The sequence below is a fragment of the Musa acuminata genome, chromosome BXJ1-10, assembly GCF_036884655.1.
Source record: "Musa acuminata AAA Group cultivar baxijiao chromosome BXJ1-10, Cavendish_Baxijiao_AAA, whole genome shotgun sequence".
Classification (NCBI taxonomy): domain Eukaryota; kingdom Viridiplantae; phylum Streptophyta; class Magnoliopsida; order Zingiberales; family Musaceae; genus Musa; species Musa acuminata.
In genome coordinates, this window is record NC_088336.1 from 30,346,600 (window position 1) to 30,371,265 (window position 24,666).

A 24,666-nucleotide genomic window follows, 5' to 3' on the forward strand; every position below is an offset into this window, starting at 1 on the left:
TGCATCTGAGTTGTGAGAAAGAAATAGGAGGCATGCATGATTCTGAGAGATCCATGTATTATTGATTGATCCTGTCAAGGTAAAGGTTTATTCACCATGTTAAATCTTTCTGTTCCTCTTATTACTGCAGTTTTCTTGTAACTGAAGTCCAAGAATTTGATGATACAAGTGATCCTTCTCATCGTTATCATGATTGTGTCCGAATCTGACCAAAGAAATTTTGTGATAATTTTTTCTATTTGTTTGAAGTCGAGCACAAACAATGCTCATTCACATTTCTAATCTTTTGTTTCTCATCATGATGCATTCGGTAGCCATGGCTACATCCAAGCCAAGCACTCCCCTCAAAGAAAAGAGCAAGCTGGTCTCTTCAGCTCACAGCATCACCGGTGACTCGCGCCGGCTACGAACCTCTAAATCATCGGTCCCGAGCTCTCCTGAAAGAGAGATTCGAAGAACCTCCAAATCATCGAGACCATCATCGGTCCCGAGCTCTCCTGAAAGAGAGATTCGAAGAACCTCCAAATCATCGGGACAATTATCGGTCCCGAGCTCTCCTGAAAGAGAGAATCGAAGAACCTCCAAATCATCGGTCCCGAGCTCCCCTGAAAGAGAGACTCATCCACCACAGCGCAAGGCATTGATCAGATCGAGCAGTGACAGCACCAAAAGAGACAAGAGCCTTCCCCAGCAGCCATCTGGTGGCGTTGCCAATGTCACCAAGCCGCGCCTGCTGGCAAAAAAGCCGCAGGAGAAGCCTCCGTCGCCTTCCCTCCAGCCACACAAAATGCCCGCGACGAACACCGTCAAAGAGAGACCATCGATCAGGGCCTCCTCCTCCTCCTCCATGCCACGAGCTGCAGGATTTTCGAAGCCAGCCAGTGCTACAGACAAAGAAGCAAGAACTCACGGTGTCGGGCGGACTCAACCATCTGTAACGGCAAGAAGCCCAGGGAGTGTCATCTCCATGAGAAAGGAAACCAGGATGACTACTGCAAGTACGGATGAAAAACTAGGTGTTACAGAGCAGGAGCATAAGGAGGCACAAATCCACATTGAGGAACACGAAACCGGGCCAATCATTCCTGTTGAGGAACACGAACATGAACCAGTCGTTGAGCAAGATCAAACAGAGGCACAAATCCACGTTGAGGAACACGAACCCGGGCCAGTCATTCCTGTTGAAGAGCACGAACATAAACCAGTCGTTGAGCAACATCAAGCAGAGGCGCAAATCCACGCCGGGGAGCACGAACCTGAACCGACTGTTACAGCAGAGCAAGATCAAAAGGAGGCAGAAATCGATGTCAAAGAGCATGAAGATCTCAACGAGACCAACGACATCGTCGAGGAAAAACCTGACCTACAGGAACCAAGGTCTCCGAGGCAAGAACCTGAGCCCACAGTGAATGATGATGGACATGGTGACCATCATGAAGAGATCAATGTGCATCATCATGCCAACGAGGAGCTCCTGCAAATCTCGGAAGAGAAATCGGCAACCGAGACCATCGAAGAGCCTCGAGGTGAACAGTGTGAGACTGAAAACACACAAGATGACGCAGAGGAGGACAAGAGTGTGGTGGCAGAATTGACCATCACCGAGAACGTAGAAGTTGACGCAGAGGAAATTTGTAAGGCTGCAAATGAGAAAGCAGTGGAGTCGTCGCCGGCGGTAGCGGCGTCCAAGAAGCCCGCGGCGATGCAGGGGAAGAAGAAGGAGGCGCAGATGAGCAACGACGTGATCGAGGAGACGAGATGCAAACTGTTGGAGAGGAAGAAGAGCAACGTGAGTGCTCTGGTCGGAGCGTTTGAGACCGTCATGTCCATGCAAGACCCGGAGGGTCAAACTAGTCAAAGACAGTAGAACAACTCGGTGGAAGAGTCAACAGTCAACGTAGAGTCCATGAACGCAGTTGGATCCTATTACTCTTAAGGAAACATCAGTAATTTCAGTACTATTTTTCATAGTTCTTTTTTTAATGGGGATGAATAATTTTGCATGATGCACGATGAAGATGTATACTTCATGGAGTTGAGGTATTTGGCGTTATTGTCAGAATTGTCGTGCATTTTTTATCTTTTTGTAATTAATCATTATAGGTATTTAAAAATCTATACTTTAAATCTACTAGTAGTCATGCATTATTGTTGTTGTTGGTGGTGGTGGGAGCATCTCGTGCTGAATGCAGGGAGAAAGATGACGAAAGTGTTAGAACAAAACGCAGTCCCTTCTCACGACCATTACGTGGCCGCGCCGGTGGTCAACAACCTCATCGATGTGATTCCGGACGAGAGATGAATGGAACAACACATCCCGCGGAGGAGGACAAAAGATGCGGTAATGTGACAAGAGAGGCAGGAGGCTGGATAAAGATGGAGGCGATGGAGAGGAATGGGACTGTGTGATGACGCGCGGCACGAGGCAACGTGTTGCCATCTCCACGACGAGGGTAGGTGGCGCTCTCCCCCCTCCCGCGCGCCGTTCTTAAGCCTCCTCCTCCTCGTCATTCCTACTTTCAGGGCCAGCGAGGCGCATGGATTGGTGGCAGCGCATGGTTGTGCTGCCGGCGAAGAGAGCCCTCGTCGCCGTCGCCGCCCGTGTCAGGACCAGAAAGGCCGGCAAGTCTCTCTCTCTTTCTCTCTCTCTCACATCCTGCAATCTGTGGACATGACGTGAGAACAGTGCGTTCATAGGTGCAGGACGCGGCATGCTGGTGAAGCTTCGCAACGAGGTGCAGACGTGCGGGTACGAGGACGTGCAGGTGATGTGGGAGATGCTGCAGAGGTCGGCGGCGGAGCTCGCGGGAGCTCCAAGGGGCAGCAAGCAGACGCCGGCGTGGTCGCGTCGGACCTCGTCGTCTTCGGCACGGTCGGTTCCGCGGCCGCTGTGCCATGAACGGAGAGGAAGCAGATCGTAGGAAGACCCTGCATGGCCTTCGATGGGGTTGACTGAGATGTATTCAGTGCGTTCTTCTGCTACCTTCGTTGTTTATATGATCCCCCGGAAATGAGTGTTCTAAACAAAGAACTAATAGCTTATAACATGATCAGAATTCTTTAGATTGAACATAACAAAGTAATAATCAACCAAAATAGCTTGTAATTGAAGCATCAAGCCAACCAGATCAATTACCCAGACCCATAATAATAATAATAATAATAATAAGAAAGAAAGGATAGCATTATGGAGTTCCATCATAGCTTGTCCGGATGACAATAATGCATTTTGGAATCATCTTCTCAAATAATGCCTGGAAGTATCATATCTTTGGAAATACTAGCCATTGACTGAGAGAAAAAGTAACTAGAGTTGATGGGGTTCCGGTGTACCGGCAATAAGGTGGTGATGGTCCCCGTGAGGACTGTGTTCTTTACTACAGGCAGAATGAGATGAACCATCCACGTAGCAGCCGGCCATGTCCGGCATGCACAGATTAGGTTGGTGGCGAGGACAAAGAGGATTAATGGCAAGGCTCCAAGCACTGCCTTGTCGTGGCTTCCATTTCTATCGTTCCAGCGGAAGTAGCTACTTCACTAGTTCTGAGCTCCTTGTCAGGTTCTTTGCATTTGGAAGATATCTCAATGGAGACAGTGCAGACGGAAATCCGTCTTCAAGAAGAAAGGGCATTAAACTGCTTCCTCTATTAGATGTGATATTTCATACCTAAACTGAGCTTGATCTGTATACAACACTAAAGAATCAATTATAGGATCCATCTCAAATAAGGCAAAACGATGAGAGGTTCATTTGGACGATTCTTTACAGCTCGGAGAGATTGCACCAACGAAGATTAGTGATACGATAAGATCAGATGACTTTTTTGTCCATATGAAAGTCACATTTAGTAGTAGGAAAGTCAACTCAGAGAACTCGCACCACTAATGCAAACACTAATTAATCTCTATGTCTTGGAAAAAATAATGACCTTTTAGATCACATCAAAAAATTCAGACTTGTATTGAAGCATTGTGCTGCTTGTAATCCTTTTCGTCTCTCTTGCAAGCAATCCTCTTCTCCCTTAGGAAGGCAGTGTGGAGTGAGGGAGAAGAAGGATATCAAAGGGAACATGATGTGGACATGTCAATGCCCTCCTTTTCTTAACTAAGATTAAGCAAAGTTAATGGTTTCTTAAAGCACTTTAGTGAGATGATTATGCTCACTAATAATGGTCAATGATTCCAATTAAATAAATCAGATAATGATGACATGGTGGTACATCACACCATAAAGTTATTAAGGTTGTACACCATTCGCCATCAAGAACAGACACTGTGCCTAGAATTGGATGCAAAGTTGGTGGCGAAATGGCACCTTAAGTTTCATCTCAACTAGGACAAAGTAAGAGCAAGAGGAAAGGTGAGCTAATAAAAAGAAAGCTGACATGAAGCCATACTGAGAATAGAAGCTGATGTTGAGACAAATTTAGTAGCTGCATTTGCCATCCTGTTTTCTTAGATCCCCAATATTAATTAATTAATTGATTATATATATATAACAACTTAACTGAGATTTTAAGAATATATTATATTTTATAATTAGGGATCGAAATATTATAAAAATCCATCAAATAAATAGATTAAAAATAAATAAAAAATAATTTAATTTATCTTTACCTCGGAAAGTTTCTTGGGAGGTCCAAATTGTTCAAAAAGGAGCAACAAGAAAAGGGAAAGTGGAAAGGAATAGATTGAGAAAGAGGAGGCGGATGAAAAAAATTGGATCTTTAATGAATGGGACGGCAGATAAGTCTTTTGAGTCGTGGGCTCCTCTCTCTCTCTCTCTCTCTCTCTCCCTTGTCCGCTCCACCCCGCTCCCCTCGAAGCGTGATCCAACAACCGCCTCCGCTTCGCTGCTACGAGCTCGTCCGTCCTCTTTGGCAGGTCGAACATTAAATCCGCAGGTCTCTCTCTCTCTCTCTGTCTTCAGCCCATTCCCGACTCATTGCCTTTTTCTGCGGGTTCTTTGTTGTGGACTAGGCCGATTCCAATCTCTCTGCCCTCCTCCGTGTTCGTCGCTGTAGAATACGCGGCGGTTGAAGGTACGAGGCGAGGAGGACAAAAAAGAGGTTCTTTTTTTGAGATGGATCCTGATTGTCGTCTGAAAGATCCGATCTTTCTGCCTATGCATGTCGAATTTTGGTTCAGATTGGGAAGAAAAGAGGATTTTGATTCTACTTTTTGTTGATTCTCTTATTTTTTTTATCGCTTTGGCTCCATAGTTCCAGATTTTGTCAGAAAAAATCTGATCTTTGCTTTTGAGTACGTCGATTTTAGGGTTTGAGATTTTTTTTTTCCCCTTTCGTGGCCTCAGGTGTTGTTCTTTGATGGTATAGTTTTGCGCTAATCTAGATGATGTTAGAATAGCTTAAATATTCTGATAAGGATTAAAGCTTTTGCTTTGTTTGGTCGACTTGTCTAGGTTGCCCTCGTATACGTACGTACACTTCCTGCATATTGGTTTTCCTTATTGTAATTTTGTATCTGAGATGGTACAATTTTGGTTGATTATGAGAACTTCAAATAAATGTTTTGATAGGAAAACAGAATATTAGGTTGCCTATGGAAGCTAAAGATTTCTTCTTTTCTAGTTATATTTCTTTGAAATGACTAGTTTAGCATGTCTTTTGTTCTTCGTGTGTTCTTTTGGTGTCATTTTATTCCAAGAAGACTCTTTTGGTGACATGAAAAAAATGTCATACATATTCTGTTGGTTGTATCATGCAAGTTTTGTCACACCGGCATAATAAGTATAATCCTATGTCATTACACAGATGATGAGATAAGACGAGCTGGTTGTTTCTTTTCGTGTGTCATCTAATCTTGTCCACCCATGCGTATTTTGTTAGCATTTGATTTCTTACAATTCGTATCATGAGCGTGAACCAATTCCCTAGTAGCTGACAGAAGCATTTATTTATCTGGGTTTTCTGGTTCCTTTTCTTGATCATTGGCCTGCTTTTCGATCTCCAGTTGGTGCTTTGGTGGACCAGAGTCCGTATGTATACTTGACGAATATATCTAATTACTTATTTTGAGTATCCCGCCCTGCCGATAAGTTTTCTCTGTACATGGTGATTCTTACACCTTGGAAATGTTTGTTGTAGAGCAAGTTCTACCACTGTCTGCAACCTCACCGTCTGCCCCATATTTTTATCTCGACATGGATGAGTACTTGGGCAAGAGAGCAGCTGGAGAACATAACTTTCCTAGAAGGCCCAGCATTGCTTCTAGAAACCAAAATAACCGAGGCCGTAGTGTTCACTATCCTGACAGGCTAGGATGCGGTGCCAGGCAAAATACCACAAGGGGTGCTCTATTTGGTAGTCAAGAAAAATATAAATATACAAGGGCTCCCTTCAGTTCCATGAACTGTGAAGCCATGGATGCTAGCTCTTCCAGATCATCTCCTATTTCTAGTGGCTGTGGTAGGTCTTTCCGTGAACAGAAGAACAAAGAATTGCTGAGGGAATCAACTATTGCAGAAAGTAGCACCAAGCAAGATGAGAGTGAAGATTTGATCAACATTGACCAGCAGGTTTATGTAGAGATTCTGAATTCTGAATCACAAAGGAGGTTGGAAGATTCAGAAGGCATTTCTGTGACCACAGAGCATTTCAAACCTTCAGTTCTTCAGAACATTTCTACCAATATAACTGAGTCAAGCATCAGTGCATCAGTTCCAAAACCACATAGACGAATCAATAGACAATTTGGCACAGGAAAGCAAGATCCTTCTTCAAGTTCCTTTCTCCATCACTCAAACGTTTCGCATAGGAACTCCAGTCATGCTGTTAAACCGATCTCTCAAAGGTTGAGCTCTGGGCCAGAGACATGTAGCCTTAAAAGTTTAAGTTGCACATCAATATCGGATATTCTTCCTTCAGGTTGTTCATCTTCTGATTTCACACATCATAGGAGAGCTGATGCAGTAAGAAAGAGGCCATCTGGTGGAGATAGCTCTGCTGCCAGAAGCAAGGGTGCAAGTGCATCATCCGGTGGAGGTTATGTAGTTCCCATGCATACTGGTGCTGGCTCAAGTTCATCTAGTAGGGATCAATCAATGCATCAGCCCATGTCAAGGACCAGAAACCAGCCTACCATCAGGGACGGGTCAGTCTCAGTTAGAACTCATAGGGGTTCAACTGAAGAAAATCAAATGAGGTTGTCTGTTCAAGGTGATGATAGCACCCTTCTATTGCATGAACCCATTATGAATCCTGAATATCAGTGGGCACAATTTTTTAGTCCAGATACACCACCTGAAAATGCATCAAGATCATCACCTGCTTTGTACAATTTGTATGGACGACCAGGTTCAGGCAATCGGGCTTCTCAAAGTACATTACTATCTCAACCTGAAGATAACAGCACACGGATGTTCTATGGCTCTTTGAGAGATAGAGATGTTTATCGTCGCTTCAACATGGATGGATTTGCAGAGGTTTTCTATAGACTCTTTTACTGTATGGTTACAAATTGTCTTTTTACATGTTTTCTAGAAGCAATTTGCAGTATTTACTTCAACATCGACAAGAGATGCTAGACATCCTTTAGGTGTCATCACTCAATGAAATTATATTTTGTATTGTACATTTGAAATGAGCCCTTAGATCCAAAAACTGTTTCATATACATGCAGGTTCTCTTGGCACTAGAGCGGATTGAACAAGTTGAGGCATTGGCACATGAGGTTCTTGATCTCTACTTGTGAGACCTTGTATTCTTATTTTTATCATCTGAATGAGGTTATCTCTGTTCCTACAGCAATCGTTGATGTTGGAGACAAGTTTGCTTTTTGGTCGGCTTAGCTTCCATGATCATCATAGAGATCTGAGAATGGACATTGATAATATGTCCTACGAGGTAATACCTTTGTGGGCGGTTTCTGTGAATTGATTACCGATTCTCGCTGTCTAGATTTTTCTTGTTTACATAACTGATGCTTATGCATGCTTCTTCGTATGTTCTTATCTTGGAGTAATTCTGTGCTAGTCAGGTGTAGGCATTGTACAGTATGATGCCCTTTAATTTTTTGATATGCCACTCGTGACTCGAGTTAGGTTCCCCAAATGTGTAAATGGTTATTTTCTGTTGTGGCTTGCTTTATGTAAACAAAGCAAGATAGCAAAATAGTATAAAGAAATTGATAGCTTTTCCACAGTGTAACTTCATATTGATCTCTGTTCTGTGGAATATGAAGTTCTTTGCTTCCTCGTTTTTTTGTTTTCCTCCCCATTTAGGAGTCACTTCTGATTATGAATCTTTGATGGTCAGGAACTGTTAGCCCTTGAGGAGAAAATGGGTACTGTAAGCACAGCCCTGTCAGAGGAGCAATTGTCTAAATGTCTTGAAAGAAGCATATATGAACCTACCCATCTGACCACTGGAATTACCTTCTGCTTTGATGAGGATATGAAATGCAGCATATGTCAGGTATTTTGATCTTTACCTGTATCTAGGAATTAGTGTAGCATATTAGTTTAGTATCAGTAGAGTACATACCTTACAGACGAGCTATTTATGATTTACTGGCACCCATACATTTCGAAAGTGAAGGACATGATATGGAAACAAACAATGTCCAACTATCGTGTATAACCTTTGCAGCCCCATGCAACAGACCTATTCTATAGCCCAGGCAATGGCTCAAAATCAATCTTATCATTTACGAAATTTCCGCATGGATGTTGAAAAATTTTCATTTCAATGTAACTTGAAACTTTGTTACAGCAGTACTTATATCCAGAACACCTGGATGATATGTTATAGGTTCTAAAGATAATTATACTCATAGAAGTAAGATAATAAGTTTATACTTCATAATAGTATTTTCTTAATGAATCATATACTTGTATATACTGTATGTACAAAAATATGAAGTGATTGTGTATGTGGACATATTTGATGGCCAAGTGTAATGTGGTGTACTGAGGTTATTTACTGCTCAGGCATGTAGGTGATAGTTTTTGGTTAACCTTCAATTTATCAAGTTGATCCATTATTTGTGTCAAGTGTTGCCATCTGCTGCAAGTGCTCGGGTGGTCTGTTGACTGGCCTGAACCGGTGAATGAAATCTAGCCTTGACCACATAACATTTTGTTGTGCTTGATCTGCTCACAGCCTGTGGATTAATCATTGCTGGCTAATTATTTTCTCTAGAATGCCCAAGCAATCTTCAGAAGTTTAGCCATTTATGTCCTTGTTCATTTTTCTGGTTGAGGTTGATGTGCTATCTCCATTTCAGGAAGAATACATTGGTGAGGACGAAATAGGGAAGTTGTCCTGCGAGCATCGCTACCATGCCACATGCATTGCCCAGTGGCTTCGGCGGAAGAACTGGTGCCCGATCTGCAAGTCATCTGTCCTGCCATCACAGTAATCTGGCTAAAACCTCAGCCGTTTGTGTCCTCTGTGAATACAGACTTGTAATAAATCTAGGATTCTTCCTCATGTCTGATTGATTCCCCAGACATGTATCACAACTTTCAGAATGTTGTGTGGGACAATGCCATATGAAGCAGCTCCTATATGCTTTGTTACCTCTGTTTTCCCAGCTGAAATTATTTAAGAATTTAAAAAGCCTAATTAGGATTATTGGTGTCGGTTTGTGATAAATCAGCTTAAAATATTTTTGATCAAATTGATGTTGGGGTGAAGAATGTTGGAAGTGACTTCAGATTAGTCCTATGTGCTATCTTGTATATTTAGATGGAGGACTCATAATTTTGAGGATTGAAACATTTGCATGCAAGATAGATCACATTGTTGATAAGTATTGTTTACCTCTGAAATTGAAAATAAATGGATTATTTCTGTAATTTAGAATAGGCTGCAGGTTTTCTTGCAATGCATAGCTTTTCTTAAAGAGATAGATGCTATTCACATTGCAATCTGTTCTTCCTATGCTCCATGCATTGCTCTACACAAAAAAAGAACCAGTAAATTAACACATATCTGATATTTCTGAGGTTGTTTTGTTCATCAAAATAGGAACAGCCAGTAAACAGGAAGAACTAAAAAGATCTTTGACTCTGGAAACTTACACAAACCATTATCCTTCTGCCACGTGGTTAGCTCTGGATCTGTAGAAAGCAGAGAATCCAACCTCAGCTTGCGTTCCGCAATATCAAGCCATTGTTCTCAGAGCTGTGACATACGAACAGATTGCCACCAGGCAAGAAAGAAACAGTTCCTCCATCAAACACCATGGCCTTAGCCTCCTCTCAGCTCAGCTTTCTCACTGGAAGGCCACTCCCCCCTGTCCCCAAGCACAACAAGAAGCCACACCTGATCCCACTGAAGCCATGCAGGTCCTCCATGGACAAGGGCTCATCAAGGTACAGTCTTTTATGCTTACTCTTGGCTTCCAGTTGTTGGCTAGATTGGTTATTGATCTTGTTGCTTTTGCTCTATCAATGGAGCAGTGAGAGAAGTGAGATGAAGTTGGCCCAACTGGCGATGGTCGCAGTAGCAGCGGGGGTGCTGACGCTTGGATCTGTCGAACCGGCGGTGGCCGCGAAGTCCGGTGGCAGAATTGGTGGTCAGGCCTTCCGGTCAGCAGCTCCCAGGGTCTCCGGCCCCCGGATTAACAACTCAAGGTAGCCAAAGGACTAACTTGGATGAAAAATCTTAGATGGGATACATGGTGTTAGTGTTCTGCTGAAATTTTTAGCTTCAATCAGATTATCTTGTTTCTTAACTATAGTCTCCACAGGTTATGCCAGTTTTGGTGTTGTGTAGCCCTGTAGTAATTGGGTGAGCTTTTAGAGTGAAGAGTTGGAGTGTACGAAACAATAGTCATCTAATTGCAGCATGTTATAATTCAGCATACAAGTGAAAGTTAAGACCACAGCTAAGTTCTCAAAAGGCATTGAACTCTTTGTATTCCTTATAAAAGTTTGGTTAGATTCTGCAAATGCAGCTGGTTTCATTGTTCCCTTTTCTGTTTTCAATTTGATACATTCAAATTAAGAGTCATTTTTAATATTTATTTTTGAAGGAAAGAATGAGTTATAATACTCCCATTTTATTAGAAAAGCATAGAAGAATCAACAAATATCTCTCAGTATAACTGCAGTAGCTATAGATATCAATCTTTTTCTGAGTTTTTTGCTTAAATTGTATTTCCGAGAGGACCAGAGATTATCTATAGAGACTTTGTCGAATCAGTGTTGAGCTTAGAACATAATATCTTCCAAGTTTCTCTGATTTGCAAACACTGATTGAAAAGATAATAGTTTGTTTCATTATCACCATTACTAAAGAAGCAATTTGTTTTTCCATTCCTACCTTCACGAGATAGCGGGTCAACTCTGTATATTTTCCTCTAAAAATGAGCCAAATGAACAACTTACATTTGAGAGGACAACTTATCTTCCAGTAAAGAGAGGCATATGTCTGACTTTTTCTACTTGAGGTTAGAAACTTATAAAGAGAAAACAGAAAATTGACACCCTCCATCATTCTCCCGAAAATGTTTATCTTGCCCAGCACCTAAGAGGACATTAGGCAATCGCAAAATCAGTATGCTGAAGTCTTGAACAAGCTCCAACATCAGATAAGTTCTAAAGAGGCTTCTATCCCAATCTCCCTGATTTCTCTATAGCATGAAATGAGTATCAGCGGCAACTATGTCGAGGCTAGAGACTGGGTGTTGTATCGAAGTTGCGAAGAACCAATATTTGCTACAATGACAAAAGAGGTAACACAATAGCATCATGATACCAGTTTAATGGACACTTTTGATCCACAGTGGTCAAGGTATCTTGGTAATATCTCTGAATAAACTTTCCTCCTAAATCCATATTGAATCCTGAAGGTTTTGAATGTGTAGCCTCATTTCCTTCTAAGATTTGTATATAGTGCCCCAATCAACATTTTTACTGAATTGAAGTAGTGCTAATTACCAAGACTATGGCTGTTTGGTGAATGCAGAATAGGTTCATGCATTCTTGAAAGGGATAACGCAAAGGGGCCATTTTACATCTACATATTAGGTCATGATATGTGATAATTTAAAAGCCATCTTTACCTTCTATATATATGAAACAACATGTTCTGCTCAAATGTTGCCATATGTTACTCAATTTCTGTGTTATCAGATTCACATTCTATTCTGGAGTTCAATTAAATCATCTTAAATAATAATGTAACTGTATTCCAATTAAATGACCAGGAATGACTGAAAAGTGTTAGTATTGAGCAGGACAAACATCTACATTAATCCCCTGGTAGCTCCACCTCTTGTTGGCGGATATGGATATGGTGTGCCATTCTATGGTGGATGGGGCTGGTCACCTTTCACATTCTTCGCCCCAGGGCCAAGCGTTGCAGTAGGCATTGGTGGTGGTTTCGACGTCTTCATTACATTTCTAGTGCTTGGTGCTGTTGCAGCGGTAATCAGAAGACTTTTCGGGCGGAGAGATGTTGACGAAGATGATTACTGATGATTCTCTCAAGTTGTACAACTGAAGTATTTGCTGCGAGCCCAAAAAAAAAAAACCTTCTTTCTGAACTCATGATCATAACTTTTTGAATATATTGTATTATAGGAGACTTGAATAGTGATCCTATCATTTTTATCTTCATGTAAAGATAATATGTTTCTGCATTACTAATATCTGTATCTAAGCAAGATGTAAAGACTTGAGGTTAACTACTCCTTACATTGGAACATCTGTATGATGGAGAAACCATATGGCATCTCATTGCTGAAGAGATCTTGTACAAAAAAAAGAGCTGTTGTAATCATGGCATGATGTTTAGAGATTCAAGGGGCCTTCCCATGTCTGAAAAAGCTGGAATCACTGTGTCAAAAGAAGAAATTAGGTGAATGTGAAGAACCTGGTAATGGACTCTGAATTCAACACTACCAAGTGTATCATGTACATGATTACATTTGATCATGAATATGTCATGGTGACATTGTATCTTCCAAGAGTGGACTCTGACTCTGGTGGATTAGACCTTGTAATGAGAGAAATTGGGGCTTTTATTATTGGATTGATCTGCTGTATTGTAGCTTCATACATGATCAGCCTCTGGCTTCATTGTCTCTTTTGTTTGTTCCTCTTTTAACTTTACTGTTTTGTGAGGCATCAAACATGAGCTATCCCTCATCCTCATTGGATCAATAAATGTCATCATCCACTGTTTGTCATAATTGGAAAGGACATGAAATCTCATGGTGGATCTCAGTCTGCTGCCTACCATTTGAAGCACTCTGCAAAAACAATGATTCCAAGATGTAATGCTGTACTATTTTTTTTTTCCTCACCATTGGAATTTGTTGTTTAAAAAAAAGCAGCTCTGTGTTTTTAGTATTTTTTTTTTCATGACAGCAATTTTTTCCTTCTTTTTATGAGGAAAAAACAACCTTTATTTTTCATAAAGAAAGGTCAAAAGCTGTACAAGAAAGTATTTGAAGTACTCTCCTCTTCCCAAACAGCAACCCTCTCTGATGCTTAATCTTCACATTGAGCTTTATTACACCAAACAGTGAGGATTAGTCGAATCATCAAAAGCTAATGCTGTGTTTTGACATGATGAGGTAATCAATCATCTCAGAAACGGGCGGCGTAGCGAAGCACTTCTACTATTGAAGTTACCAAATTACCCCCACAAGAAGTCTACATTTACCGCGGGCTCTCGCTGACATTTCCGCTATTATCTTCAAATCGAGACCTTTATGTCGAAAGAAACGATTAGCGAGTTAAGACACCCACGAAAGATACCCGAAGGACGCCGTCAGCGCAAAGTAGTCAGTAATCGAGGGAAAGGTCTCAAATCATTGCAAGATTGACAAGATCGACGGTCACGATCATCTGGGTATATTTGTGGTTGCGTTTCTGAGTCTGAAACAGCGTTTCCGGTGAAACGGTCAATTTAATCAGGACGACCAAAGTTGCCTCCCTACAAGAAGGGGTGGATCCTATGAAATAGTTCTTTGACCGGATCGCTTGTTTTTAGCATCGTGACCGTTGAGTTCCCCATACTTGCTCAATTTTTACTGGAAACCGTCCGATTAAAGTAGGGTTCAAACAACACTTGGAGAGGATCCTCGCTCAAGCATTGGATACCGTTTAAAGCTTGAACTCCCTTCCCTCGGCAATGGCGACTCGACCTTCCCTCGCTCTCCTCTCCCCGCCTATATCGTAACCCTAACCCTACTAAGAACTCTTCTTCGATCTCTTGTGGCAGTTTCTCCCGCCCGGCATGGCTGCCGAGCGCCCGCGAGGATCGACCCCGCGTCCGGTGATCGGGAAGGCAGGGAGGTACACGGTGTTCATCACCCCGCCGCCTGCCTCGAAGCCTTCCGAGGCCCCGAGAGCAGAGAGCGCCGGCCCTGCAAAGGCGTATCCTTTGCTTGTCGATGCTCTTCATTCGCCGCTGCCGGTCCAGGTCCCGCCGAAGCAGTTCGATAAGGTGGACGCGAATTCGTCGGGATCGGTGTTCGGGTTCTTCTGGGACGCCATCGCGAGGGTCCAAGATGGTACCTTTTTTAGATTTAGCGCTTAGTTCGTTCGTTTTCTTGCGAGTTCGCCCGACTTTTGATGCTTTTCATTGTAGCGCATTCAAGCTTGGATGAGCATTTGGCAGACTGGTTTGGGTTGAACCAATCGAAGTACCAGTGGGCATTAAACGATTACTATGGGAACAATGGAAAGGTTAGTAACTCGTTTAGGTCATAATTTCGGAGTTTGATTTTCCTTTTATTGTCTTTTTTGTGTTTAATATTGAATATGATGTTATTATTTATGATAATCTTGTGTTGATATATGCGTTGTTTGCCAATATCAATTTGTTAATCTCTGAACACCGTAAATTTTGAATTGGATTGTAAAAGGTGAAAACTTATCTGATTACTTCTGAATGATAGCGTAGCAAAATGTTGTCAGTTGTATTTGAGTAACCTTACTTTGGTGCGCCAGGAAGTTGGGGATTGTACTTGGAGTCCCCTTTTCTGTGTGTTAGAGGTGAATTTTTCGATCCAATGACAATGGTCTAGACAATTACTGTCATTTAACATTGGTAGTTCTTATAGTGGATTTTAAACAAAACGACCTTGTCTTAGATGAACAAATATTTTCTATATATTTAGTAAGTGGGCACAAAGTCATTATTTTGTGAAGTTCCACTTAACCTTCTGCATCACATCGTGAAAGACTTTAATTTGCAGAGAAAAAAAATGATATATAAAGGTACCCAAAGAGTATAAAACTAGTTTCTGAGTTGATGGATTATTCTTTTCATTAGTAACATTTACTATAACTAAAGCTAGTTGTTGGAAAAGGACTACATTAGGGGATAAATCATATTTATTCTTTGTTTTGAGTTGATGGATTATTCTTTGTTTTGTTTCTTGACTGTTATTAAGATGGAAAGGGAAAACCAATATTCGTGCTCTTTACCCTTAGTTAATATTTTTTGTCTTGAAAGAAAGAAACCATTCATTTATAAACTTAAATGGGAGCTACATCAGGGGAAGTTTGATACAAAAAGAAAGCTAGTTCTGTATCCAATCAAAAGCCAAGAGTCCTAGTTCTAGCAAATTGGTTGATACATAAGCAGCCTAACTTAGTGATCTAGACCAATGAGACCACTTAGTTACATTTACAACTTGAGCAACAGAGACTATATTAAGGATATTCCACAAAGGCCACAAAACATTCACATAATGGTTTACATCACTGGTAAGCCAACATTTGATGGATGGATTCTCAATGGTCATTGGAAATTACTGGGGTTGATAGCTGGCAGACCCACAACTGGTGACAGTTTGGTGACTTGTAAATTGCTGGTTGGTTATTGATTGAATCTTGCTGATTAACGAGTTGCTGGCTGGGATACCAAATTGCTGGTGGGCTAGCTATATAAATTAGTCTCCTAGTCTGCAGTTGTTAATAGGTTGATTTCCACTCAATTTGGGTTAATTGGAACAATCAATAGTGGGTAAGCAATCGACTGTACTGGCTTGGCCATGACCATTTGCTGGTACATGACAATGGAACATGTTTGGCTGATCAGTTGTTGACTGGGGGCAGCCTATTGCTGATGGATTTACAGATGACAATTTTTTATATTTGGTTACCAATGACACAATCCAATTGCTGTAGCCATCACAGAGCATGAATATACTTATTAGAAGAGTCTAATTCTGATCATTTTGGATCTCCACAATCAGAAGTCAAAAAAGTTTAGGTAGAGTTTGAAGATTTCATCTGATCACCTTCGATAAGGTGACTTGCAAGATGGCTTTGAATGACAACCAAATAAAGGTTGGCCACTTCTACCAACTGCTACCTCTGTTATCCACTTTCGGCCAATCAAACACACAATGCCTCTGCAGGCAGCAGCCATGATTTGTGGTTGTCATATCTTGCAGTTGTGGGAGCCGAAAAGTGAGGACATCCTTCTTATTGCATTTTATTGGGTCATGTAAGGCATAGCTCAACATTGAGGTTCTTAGCATGTGATCTTTCCTTTATGGCAAATAACCTGGCTTCCCAGGTGGATTTATATTCAGGTCACTGTGTCCGTCTTCTCTCTCTGTGGCATTAGGTGCCATCTTCCTTTTGATTCGGTTATCTTCCTGCTGTGTCTGGCTTCTCAGATTTGTGGAAGTGCATGTAGCAGAAAATGTATCGCTGCTTGTGCAAAGGAACCTTAAAATGGTATAAGAGTATGATCGATTATAGGCTTGACATTGTGGCATGCCTCCTAACATGTTTGAGATTATTGTGATGGCTTTAGATGATATTGCAATGATGGTGCATTGAGGATGGCCATCTTTTCATTAAGCAATTTTTCCTTTGCTTATGATGGTACAGTATTATGCTTTTGTAGAATGCTCTTATCTGTATGGGATTAGTGTGATGGCCTTTGATGGTGCATTATGCAAGGTCATGTTCTTAATAAGGCTGGTACTCATATTTGAACTCTGCATTCCTTTGGCTTTAGTGATCATCTCGTGCATCACTCTCCCTTTATGTTCCGATGTATTGATTGTTTGAGGATTGAAAGCATTGCGTTGGGAGTGCATCTTGCTATGTGGTTCCAAAGTCTCAAATTCCTTATTTTCTTGTTGCTGCAGGAGAAGGAAGGTTGCAAACTAAAACCAGTTACCAAACTGCAATCTGTCTGATTAGTAAAAGAAAATCTGCTTGATGAAATGCCATTTCATAAGAACACTACAAAGGATTATTCGCTCGCGATCACCATCGAAGCTCTAGTGCCATAGCTTTTTATCAAAATGAGGTGGTTCATGAGGCTTTAATATGTCAGAGATGGGAGTCAATTACAAGTAGTTTTGAGTGCTCAGAGTTTCTTGATTTTGATTGCCCCTATCAAAACCAGTCATCTGAGACTTGATCCAAAACAGCCAGCTTATTTTTCCAAGTCCATGCATTGTAGATTGATGCATATTAACCTTCTACTTCACCTGAATGATGTTTTTTTCTTTGTTCCAGTGGTGTGAATTGCTTGTTTTGTGCATGAGATACTCTACAGATCTTTGAACAGTTAACACCGTAACAGTACCTTTCACTTGTTCTACCTTTGCCAGGTACCTGTCAGGTTTGAGGAACCTTGAAAAGAGATCATCTCAAGCTGCGTGATCGAGGAAGGAAACACACAGAGAAGGCAGAGAGGATTGCAGCAGCCATGCCTCCATTGGACAAGGTAAGTCAAGATGTTGGAAGGGGGACATGGAAGTCACCCACAAAGAAAACATTTCAGCACCTTTACACATCACCTACTGCTAGGAAACACTAAATTCATGGCCTAAATAGATTGCAGATCACATCAAACTCACTCGCAGAGTATGCGCTTCAAGCTGAATTCCTTATTAATGGTCTTGAACTACTTGACTCACTGTCATCTGTTCCAGTTCCTCTGCTCGTGGAAGTATTTTCGCTCACGGTACCTGAAGCGGGGCTCACACTGAGGGAAGTCATGTACTGGAATGGATTCGTAGGGGGCACGATCTCCTCTTCGCCCTCGAGCATCCTCACCACGCTGCTCATCGAAGGTCTGGCTTCCGGCTGATACTGCACGCACCACAAAGCCACCTGACACATCCGCTCTGCTTTCTCCCTGTCCTTCTCCTCTATACCGCAAGCTGACACTATGTTCTCCATTTCGCCATGCTCAAACTTCTGCCACACCCACCGAGGGAACCACTCAAACTCCTGACTCTCAACTGATTCCAGGAACTCCAGGTTCCTCCGCCTCCCCAGGATCTCAAACAGAAGCATCCCGAAGCTGTAGACGTCGCACTTATGAGTCACGGGTATCGGCATCCACAGCTCCGGCGCGGCGTAGCCGGGAGTTCCCCTGCCGCCGGTGAGCGTCACGTAACTCCTCTCCCTGTCGCAGAACTTCGCCAGTCCAAAGTCGGCAACTTTGGGGTTGAAGTTGGTCGTCAGGAGGACGTTCGCCGGCTTGATGTCGTAATGCACTATCTTCTGCTGGCATTCCTCGTGCAGGTATCGGATCCCCTTGGCCGTGCCCAGCGCGATCTCCTGCAGCTTCCCCCATGGAATGCGGTGGTTCTCGTCGAACAAGAACCGGTCGAGGGATCCATTCTCCATGTACTCGTAGACCAGTGCTTTGATCGACCTGTCGAAGCAGAAGCCGTACAGCTTCACCAGATTGATGTGGTTAGTTCTGCCTATGGTGCCGACTTCCGCCATGAACTGCTCCTCGGCTCTCTTGTTCATGGCCGCCTTCAGAACCTTGACGGCCACCGGCACGCCGTTGGGGAACCGGCCTTTGTAGACTACTCCGAAGCCGCCGAATCCCAGTTTCTGGTCATAGTTCTGAGTGAAGCGCTCGAGATCCTGTGCAGTGAACCTCATGGGCTTGTCTCTCATCATGTCATCGAGGAATCTCTCGATTGGTTCAGCTGCAGCACTCGAGTCGTTCGTTACGGCAATACTAATCGAAGGAGGTGTAGAACCGGGAGCATTGACGGTCTCTTCTGCTGCTGCTGCTACTGCTATATTGGCAGATTGCGATCTCGTCTTCTGGTAGCACCTCACGATGAGGAAAACTATAACGATTATGACGACGCCAACCACGATCGACAATACTGAGATTACGAGAAGAACATGAGGATCCAATACTGACAACATTTGCTGCAAAAAAGTTAGATCCGCTTACTTATTGCAGTGACTGCTGTTGCGGTTGTCACCTCATCGCCATTTGAGCTTGATGATGGGGTGCTGTTGTTTGTAGAAGACATGTCTGCTGCCATAATTGAGAAAAAAGATATCATCTTTGAGAAGGCCAAGAAATCTACTTAGATATAGTCTTTACTTGTGTCAACCATTAAAGCTGCTTCAGTTTGTGATCATCTCCAAACGAAAGGCCTCGAGCTTGCACGCTCTTTGCATGATACCAACTGCAATTTGCATGCAATTGGCTCCATCGAGCGTAAGGTCTTCCAACCTTGATTGGCTTCGAACTCTTCATTACTATTCTGATTACATGTAGTTGGGGCTTTGTGCTATGTTTAGGTTCATGATGCATTGACTATGTTTCTTTCCCCTTTGTGAGGGATACTTGGAGTGCACACAATTGTATCCAACCACATCTACGAATCAAAGCTTATAAATCAACTGACAGTAATCAAAACACAATATTGCTACAATTACTTTCCACTAAAGTTCCTTTTGTCGACCCACCCCCCAAAGAGTTGTCCACCTTTGATTTACAATATTCATGAAGCATACAAGAAAGGAAAACTTGACAAACTTGCCAGAGCAAAGCCAAATCATGATTCCTTAAACTCTTATTTTGATTTTAAAGCTCCTTGAACCGAAAGATGAATCGTGAAGAGGGGGAGATTCCAAAGGGAAGCCTAAAAGTAGCTGAAGAGAGGATGGTTGGAGTACAGGGAGGGAAACTTACCTTCTTGATTAGCTCTGCAACAGCTCAACGTATCTTCATCCACCAGTTCTTCTCACAGCTTCAGGTGCAATTACTGAAGCTAAAGGTTGTACCAGCAGAAGTGTTAGATGCACCAAATGCGTGGTATAGAGAAGATCGAAATGTGTTTTCCTACCCTCCAAGGAATCATGCCTGCTATAGTAGACTGCTGACTATGTCCAAGAAAGCAGTATCTGTCACCTCTTTGGTCTTTGTGGAGGTTCACATTGAAGCTTCCAAGTGGGAGGTAAACGTTTAACATGAGCTAAGAATCCACAGAAAATGGTGGTTGTCGTTTGTATTGGTTGCATGTTCATGCTACCCTTTGCTCCTAGCATAGTCACCACACAAATTATAATTAATGATCGATCTGTAGTTTATTTTATTGTTATAGTCATGAGTATCATCTTTATTCAACAAATTCATATCGTAAGGAATCGTCAACTTGGGGATAAGTCCATCCGATTTCAGTTTTAACTTTACAGGATTGACCATGAAAAATAATAACTCTCTTTGACGAGAATCATACAACATTTGTCATCATCATCTGTAAGAATTCGCTCTCGGATGGATCTCACATGACTTTGCTCCTTCAAAATGGATCGCAAAACTGGTTTTTGGGATAATATCAGAGTGGGTCTGAACATTATGATGGCTGAAACAATTAAAAGGTGTCATTTCAATAATTAATTCGTATGGTTTCCATCACATTTAAAAGGTGAAGCTTTCAACTGGTTGGCCTTTGACTTTGCTATGGTGATGGCTGAAACAATTCAAAGTTGGAGATTTTTTTGTTGACTCAGAAAAGTATCTGCAACTGTTTGACACGCTTCTTGCTTGTTTCTCTCTGCAACTCCGTCTGATACATCATCTGCATCAGACAACCTGAACTGATGAAAACATATAATATGATCTTTTGTCAACCTATTGTTCTTCGCTTCTGGAATATATGTTAGTTGTAGGAAGAAGAGGAGGAGATTTCATATTAGAACCATTACAACTGATTAAACTCGGCTTTAATCTTACTTGCAAGAACAGATAACTGATGCCAATGAGTTGCATAAACTTGGTTTGGTTTTGTGGAAAAGCAAATACCAAAATTAGTTTTGTATTTTTGTACAACAATTTGTGTAGTTAGTCGGATGAAATCCGTACATGATAAGATCAAATTTGAGTTGATGAAATTGATTCGACCTAACTCGTATTTCAAGTAATATCATACTCTGAAAGAGAAAAATCATCAAGTGTTCAAGACCTCCATAAGAGAGGAATATTTGCAAAAGCAAAAAAATATTTCTATTCTGTATCCTAAGAAAAATGATACAAATATTTTTTACTTTTTAAAATATACTTAAATCGAATTCTGAACACTTAGCAATAAATATATATATATATATATATATATATATATATCGCTCGATATTCAGTATCGTACCTTATGTATAAGAAATAAAAATATCATAAAAAATACACATAAAAATTAGGTAGATAGTACTCAAGCCAAATCAAATGAATTTCATCAACTTAAATTAAGGACTAAATTTGATATTATCAATAGATAATTTATTTGTTCTTATTCTTAAAAATAATTTGAAGAATTATGATGCATATACTAATATTTAAGGCGTGTATAAGAAATAAAAAGACCACAAAAAATATGCGTAAAAATTAGATCGATCTGAAACATGCATACTATTACTACATTAGGACTAAGGGTTCGGGTTGAACCCACATATATTAGTAATTGGGCCAATTGAGCCGAACTATAGGCATTATGACCCACAAATTAGAGCCGGTGATGGATTTGCGGCTTCTTGTGCAACTCATTTCGTATCATGTCTCATGATCGCCTTCGAAGAGAGAGTGAGAAAGGTACGGGCGGTCCTGGCATGCAATGCTTGCAATAAGAAGTTCGAGGACGACGTGCAGTAGAAGCTTCACCACAGATCCCAATGGCACCGCTAGAACCTCAAACGAAAGGTAATTGGTTCTAATTACTAGCTTCTTGGTGCTTGAGATATCCCGGTATTTGCCTATCGGATGCCCGATTCTTTCGTTTTCTTGAGGATATTTGTTCCTCTTGTGCCCTATCTTTTTGTATTAGATAAGAAATTTGTCATCTTTTTCTTACCACCGAGCTGTTTGTGACATTTTCATTTAGTTCTTCATCGAATTGTTTCATCTTTGGGTTTGGGTGGTAATTATGATTCAATTGGTTCTTTTAAGTGGAGTACTTCCTAGAAGAACCTCAAAAAGGATGAAATTAATGGAACTTGTAATGGTTATTAGTTAGTTGGATTCTTTCTCAAGTTTGAGAGCATCACAGGAGTTGGGTCCTTCGGCTGCAGGAATTTCCACAATAAAACCACTTGTTGATTTGGATGCTTCTTGCTGTTTCATTTGTGATTTAAAGCATGAAAGCATAGAAAGCTGTATGGTCCATATGCAAAAGAAGCATGGATTTTTCATTCCTGATGTTGAATATTTGAAGGATCCCAAGGGTCTCCTTATGCGTGTTGGTCTAAAGGTGAATGGTCTTCTTTGTGTTCTTTATGCTCAATACTTTGCTCTTGAATCTTTTCTGGTTGAAAACATCCTCTTCTCCTCTTCTATCAGGTCAAAAAGGGATTTCACTTGCTTGTACTGTAATGATAGACGCCCATCCTTACCAAAGTTTGGAGGCTGTGAGGAAGCAAGCATATGATTGCTAAGGGTCACTGCACATTGCGCTATGGAGATGGAGGTGATGATGAAGACAGTGATTTGGAAGACTTGTATGATTATAGCTGCAGGTTTTTATTCTAATTAGTCTATGTTTCCATTCTCTTTACTTTAGCCATTTGTGAGTAGAGGTAAGAATTGGAGGTTTTGTGTAGAAATGGAGCAGGTTCTTGACTGCAACAGTGACTTTTGTTTTTTTCCTTTCCAGATTGCTAATGTTGCTTTCAAAATTCATGTACCCTGTGCAAGCATATAACACTTGTAGAGAGTCCCAAATTTCACTAGAGAAATTGTAAGTCAAGTTGGAATTATTCCGAAACCGCAAACCAGTTCATTAATATCTATCCTGTGTACAAAATTATTGTGTGCTCATTATCTTTACTTCATAGGCTTCTGTTTACATTAAGATCCAAAGGCACAGACAATGTTTAGAACTTGGAAGATAATCACCTCAAGAGACATTCTGAATGATACAATCTGTAGTTACATAATGATGACTACTTGTTTTTCAGCAATGAAACTTATGCATGAGAGTAGTATTTAAGCATGCTTTAGTTTCTAATACAAGTCCATACAGTTTTAGATTCGCATTCACATTACTTGATTTTTATCTGACATATTAAGATTTTTTGGAATCTGATTATTGTGTCCCCTTTTTTGTAGTTATGTTGATGAGGATGGTAAGCAGTTGGTGGTATCAGATGACATGAGGAACAATGTTGAACTTGGGAGTGGGGGTTCTGGCCCTATCATTACAAGGAAAACTGAGAATGGGGTTCTCATTCAAGCTCTAGGATAGCAGGAATTTCTTCGTTATTACTGCCAAACTCCACCGCTAAGAGACCTTGCATTAGCCCTTTCATTGGCTTCAAGGTACCTGCATCCTCTGTATCTTGACTCCATAGATATGTATTGATTAGTAAAAATTCTATAGTATTTTATGAACAAGCCTATGATATGATGGTTGTATGTGTTGCTTAGTTGTCAAACACTATATGATGAAGGAACAAGTTTTATGGTGCTTGTTTCACTTCCTGTCTCTGCCTGAAAAAGCTTGGATCTGCTTGCTTATTTAGATGAAGTTGATACAAAATGAATAATAACTTTGAAATCAGCATGAATAGCATAAAGAGGTAACATATTTATGCAAGTACTGTGTTATTGTTGACATTTCTGTTGTCATTCTTGTGAAGCTTTTCTTAGTTAAGCTGCATTCTTTGTTCGATTAATTAAGGTATCAGGAAATCAGCATGAATCCCATTATTTGTCTGCAAGAGGTAATTGGCTTCCAGATGTGGACCTTTGTTTAATTTCAGACTATGATTGTGGTTTCTTTTAGCCACTATACTATCTGTATCTAAACAATGTTTTTGACCTTTTCTGGTCTGAATAAGCTGATCCTAATTTTATTGTTGCTGAAAAATTAAGAAAGCTTGTGTCAGTAACACAAACTCCATGTGCAAGTCTCTGCTTATTCCCAGTAGCAATGAATTATGTCAGCTTATGGTTTTCTTGTGGTCTACTCAAGTTGTCTGACAAATGAAAGCTTTTGGCTGAAAGATAAATTCTAGAACCACAAACTGCACAACTCAGCATAACAGCTTGCAATAATACAAGTTATGATGCTGCAGGAAACAGAGGATGGACTTGGCAACAGTGCAATACAAGGAGAAGATTGTGGAGATGAGAGTTCTGAGGGAGATGAACCGGCACGGAGTTGAAGCTATGCGCTCAAAGATTGGGATGAAGAGTAACATATCATCAGAGACCTTCCAAGGAACGTTCCATATTAGTCCTGCAATGGAAATATCAACTTATCAAACATCATCTCCTGCAGTATGGGGAGAATGTCTACTGTACCATTAGATCACACAAATTTTAGGTGTTCATGAGAACCTTTCTGTTAGTACTTGGCCAAAGATGGCAAGATTTTGCAATACTTTCACATCTGCAATGTGTACAGTGGGTGATGCAGCAATTTGGCCGACTTTTTCTTCCTGTCTTATATTCACCA

At 41.1% G+C, this 24,666-nt stretch overlaps 5 protein-coding genes, 1 long non-coding RNA gene and 1 pseudogene across 17 annotated transcripts; 6 read left to right on the plus strand and 1 right to left on the minus strand.

Annotated features, from left to right (window-relative positions):
* The first annotated feature begins 316 nt into the window (after positions 1-316).
* On the plus strand, positions 317-1,867 carry LOC103969866 (uncharacterized). The gene has a single exon (XM_009383505.2). The coding sequence runs from the start codon at positions 317-319 to the stop codon at positions 1,865-1,867; it is 1,551 nt and encodes a 516-aa protein (XP_009381780.2).
* Positions 1,868-1,988: 121 nt separating this feature from the next.
* Positions 1,989-3,063, plus strand: LOC103969058 (uncharacterized). Its single transcript, XR_010480270.1, has 2 exons — positions 1,989-2,622; positions 2,704-3,063. It is a non-coding gene; the product is annotated as an uncharacterized LOC103969058 (long non-coding RNA).
* A 1,652-nt stretch (positions 3,064-4,715) lies between these two features.
* Positions 4,716-9,596, plus strand: LOC103969059 (uncharacterized). 5 transcript variants are annotated; one of them, XM_065087942.1, is made up of 7 exons: positions 4,716-4,904; positions 5,974-5,998; positions 6,108-7,444; positions 7,642-7,692; positions 7,767-7,865; positions 8,277-8,435; positions 9,247-9,596. In XM_065087942.1, exons 1-7 carry the CDS (start codon positions 4,731-4,733, stop codon positions 9,379-9,381), a joined length of 1,980 nt encoding a protein of 659 aa, XP_064944014.1. In that variant the 5' UTR covers positions 4,716-4,730; the 3' UTR covers positions 9,382-9,596. The 5 variants fall into 5 exon arrangements, with proteins under 5 accessions (XP_064944014.1, XP_009380755.2, XP_009380754.2 ...); XM_009382479.3 differs by lacking the exon at positions 5,974-5,998 and adding an exon at positions 4,981-5,069 and having other exon boundaries at positions 4,742-4,884; XM_009382478.3 differs by lacking the exon at positions 5,974-5,998 and adding an exon at positions 4,981-5,042 and having other exon boundaries at positions 4,742-4,884.
* Positions 9,597-10,123: 527 nt separating this feature from the next.
* Positions 10,124-12,677, plus strand: LOC103969061 (FLUCTUATING-LIGHT-ACCLIMATION protein 1, chloroplastic-like). Its single transcript, XM_009382481.3, has 3 exons — positions 10,124-10,339; positions 10,427-10,600; positions 12,208-12,677. Exons 1-3 carry the CDS (start codon positions 10,209-10,211, stop codon positions 12,446-12,448), a joined length of 546 nt encoding a protein of 181 aa, XP_009380756.2. The 5' UTR covers positions 10,124-10,208; the 3' UTR covers positions 12,449-12,677.
* A 1,443-nt stretch (positions 12,678-14,120) lies between these two features.
* On the plus strand, positions 14,121-18,938 carry LOC103969867 (uncharacterized). Of its 3 annotated transcripts, XR_010480809.1 has the most exons (5): positions 14,121-14,493; positions 14,571-14,668; positions 17,095-17,258; positions 17,566-17,681; positions 17,890-18,938. XR_010480809.1 is itself a non-coding variant. In XM_065087950.1 (3 exons), the coding sequence occupies exons 1-3, from the start codon at positions 14,217-14,219 to the stop codon at positions 17,143-17,145; spliced, it is 426 nt and encodes a 141-aa protein (XP_064944022.1). In that variant the 5' UTR covers positions 14,121-14,216; the 3' UTR covers positions 17,146-17,469. The 3 variants fall into 3 exon arrangements, 1 of the variants encoding a protein (XP_064944022.1); XR_010480810.1 differs by lacking the exon at positions 17,095-17,258; XM_065087950.1 differs by lacking the exons at positions 17,566-17,681; positions 17,890-18,938 and having other exon boundaries at positions 17,095-17,469.
* LOC135596123 (rust resistance kinase Lr10-like) lies at positions 17,653-20,141 on the minus strand. Of its 6 annotated transcripts, none has more exons than XM_065087947.1 (3): positions 19,914-20,141; positions 19,164-19,247; positions 17,653-19,092 (listed from the first exon to the last, which is right to left on the minus strand). In XM_065087947.1, exons 2-3 carry the CDS (start codon positions 19,243-19,245, stop codon positions 17,831-17,833), a joined length of 1,344 nt encoding a protein of 447 aa, XP_064944019.1. In that variant the 5' UTR covers positions 19,246-19,247; positions 19,914-20,141; the 3' UTR covers positions 17,653-17,830. The 6 variants fall into 6 exon arrangements, with proteins under 6 accessions (XP_064944019.1, XP_064944018.1, XP_064944016.1 ...); XM_065087946.1 differs by having other exon boundaries at positions 19,164-19,250; positions 19,914-20,111; XM_065087944.1 differs by lacking the exon at positions 19,914-20,141 and adding an exon at positions 19,320-19,906 and having other exon boundaries at positions 19,164-19,250.
* On the plus strand, positions 19,828-24,445 carry LOC135594826 (cytoplasmic 60S subunit biogenesis factor REI1 homolog 2-like; annotated as a pseudogene).
* Positions 24,446-24,666: the final 221 nt, after the last annotated feature.

What these genes read in the sequence shown, in the direction of transcription:
- LOC103969866 (XM_009383505.2), top strand. Translation starts at nt 317, where the DNA reads ATGGCTACATCCAAGCCAAGCACTCCCCTCAAAGAAAAGAGCAAGCTG.
- LOC103969059 (XM_065087942.1), top strand. Translation starts at nt 4,731, where the DNA reads ATGAATGGGACGGCAGATAAGTCTTTTGAGTCGTGGGCTCCTCTCTCT. An exon ending in GTCGAACATTAAATCCGCAG is followed by an intron (nt 4,905 to 5,973) that starts GTCTCTCTCTCT and finishes TTCGATCTCCAG; the next exon opens with TTGGTGCTTTGGTGGACCAG. An exon ending in TTGAGGCATTGGCACATGAG is followed by an intron (nt 7,693 to 7,766) that starts GTTCTTGATCTC and finishes CTGTTCCTACAG; the next exon opens with CAATCGTTGATGTTGGAGAC.
- LOC103969061 (XM_009382481.3), top strand. Translation starts at nt 10,209, where the DNA reads ATGGCCTTAGCCTCCTCTCAGCTCAGCTTTCTCACTGGAAGGCCACTC. An exon ending in ATGGACAAGGGCTCATCAAG is followed by an intron (nt 10,340 to 10,426) that starts GTACAGTCTTTT and finishes TCAATGGAGCAG; the next exon opens with TGAGAGAAGTGAGATGAAGT. An exon ending in CCCCGGATTAACAACTCAAG is followed by an intron (nt 10,601 to 12,207) that starts GTAGCCAAAGGA and finishes AGTATTGAGCAG; the next exon opens with GACAAACATCTACATTAATC.
- LOC103969867 (XM_065087950.1), top strand. Translation starts at nt 14,217, where the DNA reads ATGGCTGCCGAGCGCCCGCGAGGATCGACCCCGCGTCCGGTGATCGGG. An exon ending in CATCGCGAGGGTCCAAGATG is followed by an intron (nt 14,494 to 14,570) that starts GTACCTTTTTTA and finishes TTTTCATTGTAG; the next exon opens with CGCATTCAAGCTTGGATGAG. An exon ending in ACTATGGGAACAATGGAAAG is followed by an intron (nt 14,669 to 17,094) that starts GTTAGTAACTCG and finishes TTGTTGCTGCAG; the next exon opens with GAGAAGGAAGGTTGCAAACT.
- LOC135596123 (XM_065087943.1), bottom strand. Translation starts at nt 19,278, where the DNA reads ATGATATCTTTTTTCTCAATTATGGCAGCAGACATGTCTTCTACAAAC. An exon ending in AACAGCAGTCACTGCAATAA is followed by an intron (nt 19,093 to 19,163) that starts GTAAGCGGATCT and finishes TCGTAATCTCAG; the next exon opens with TATTGTCGATCGTGGTTGGC.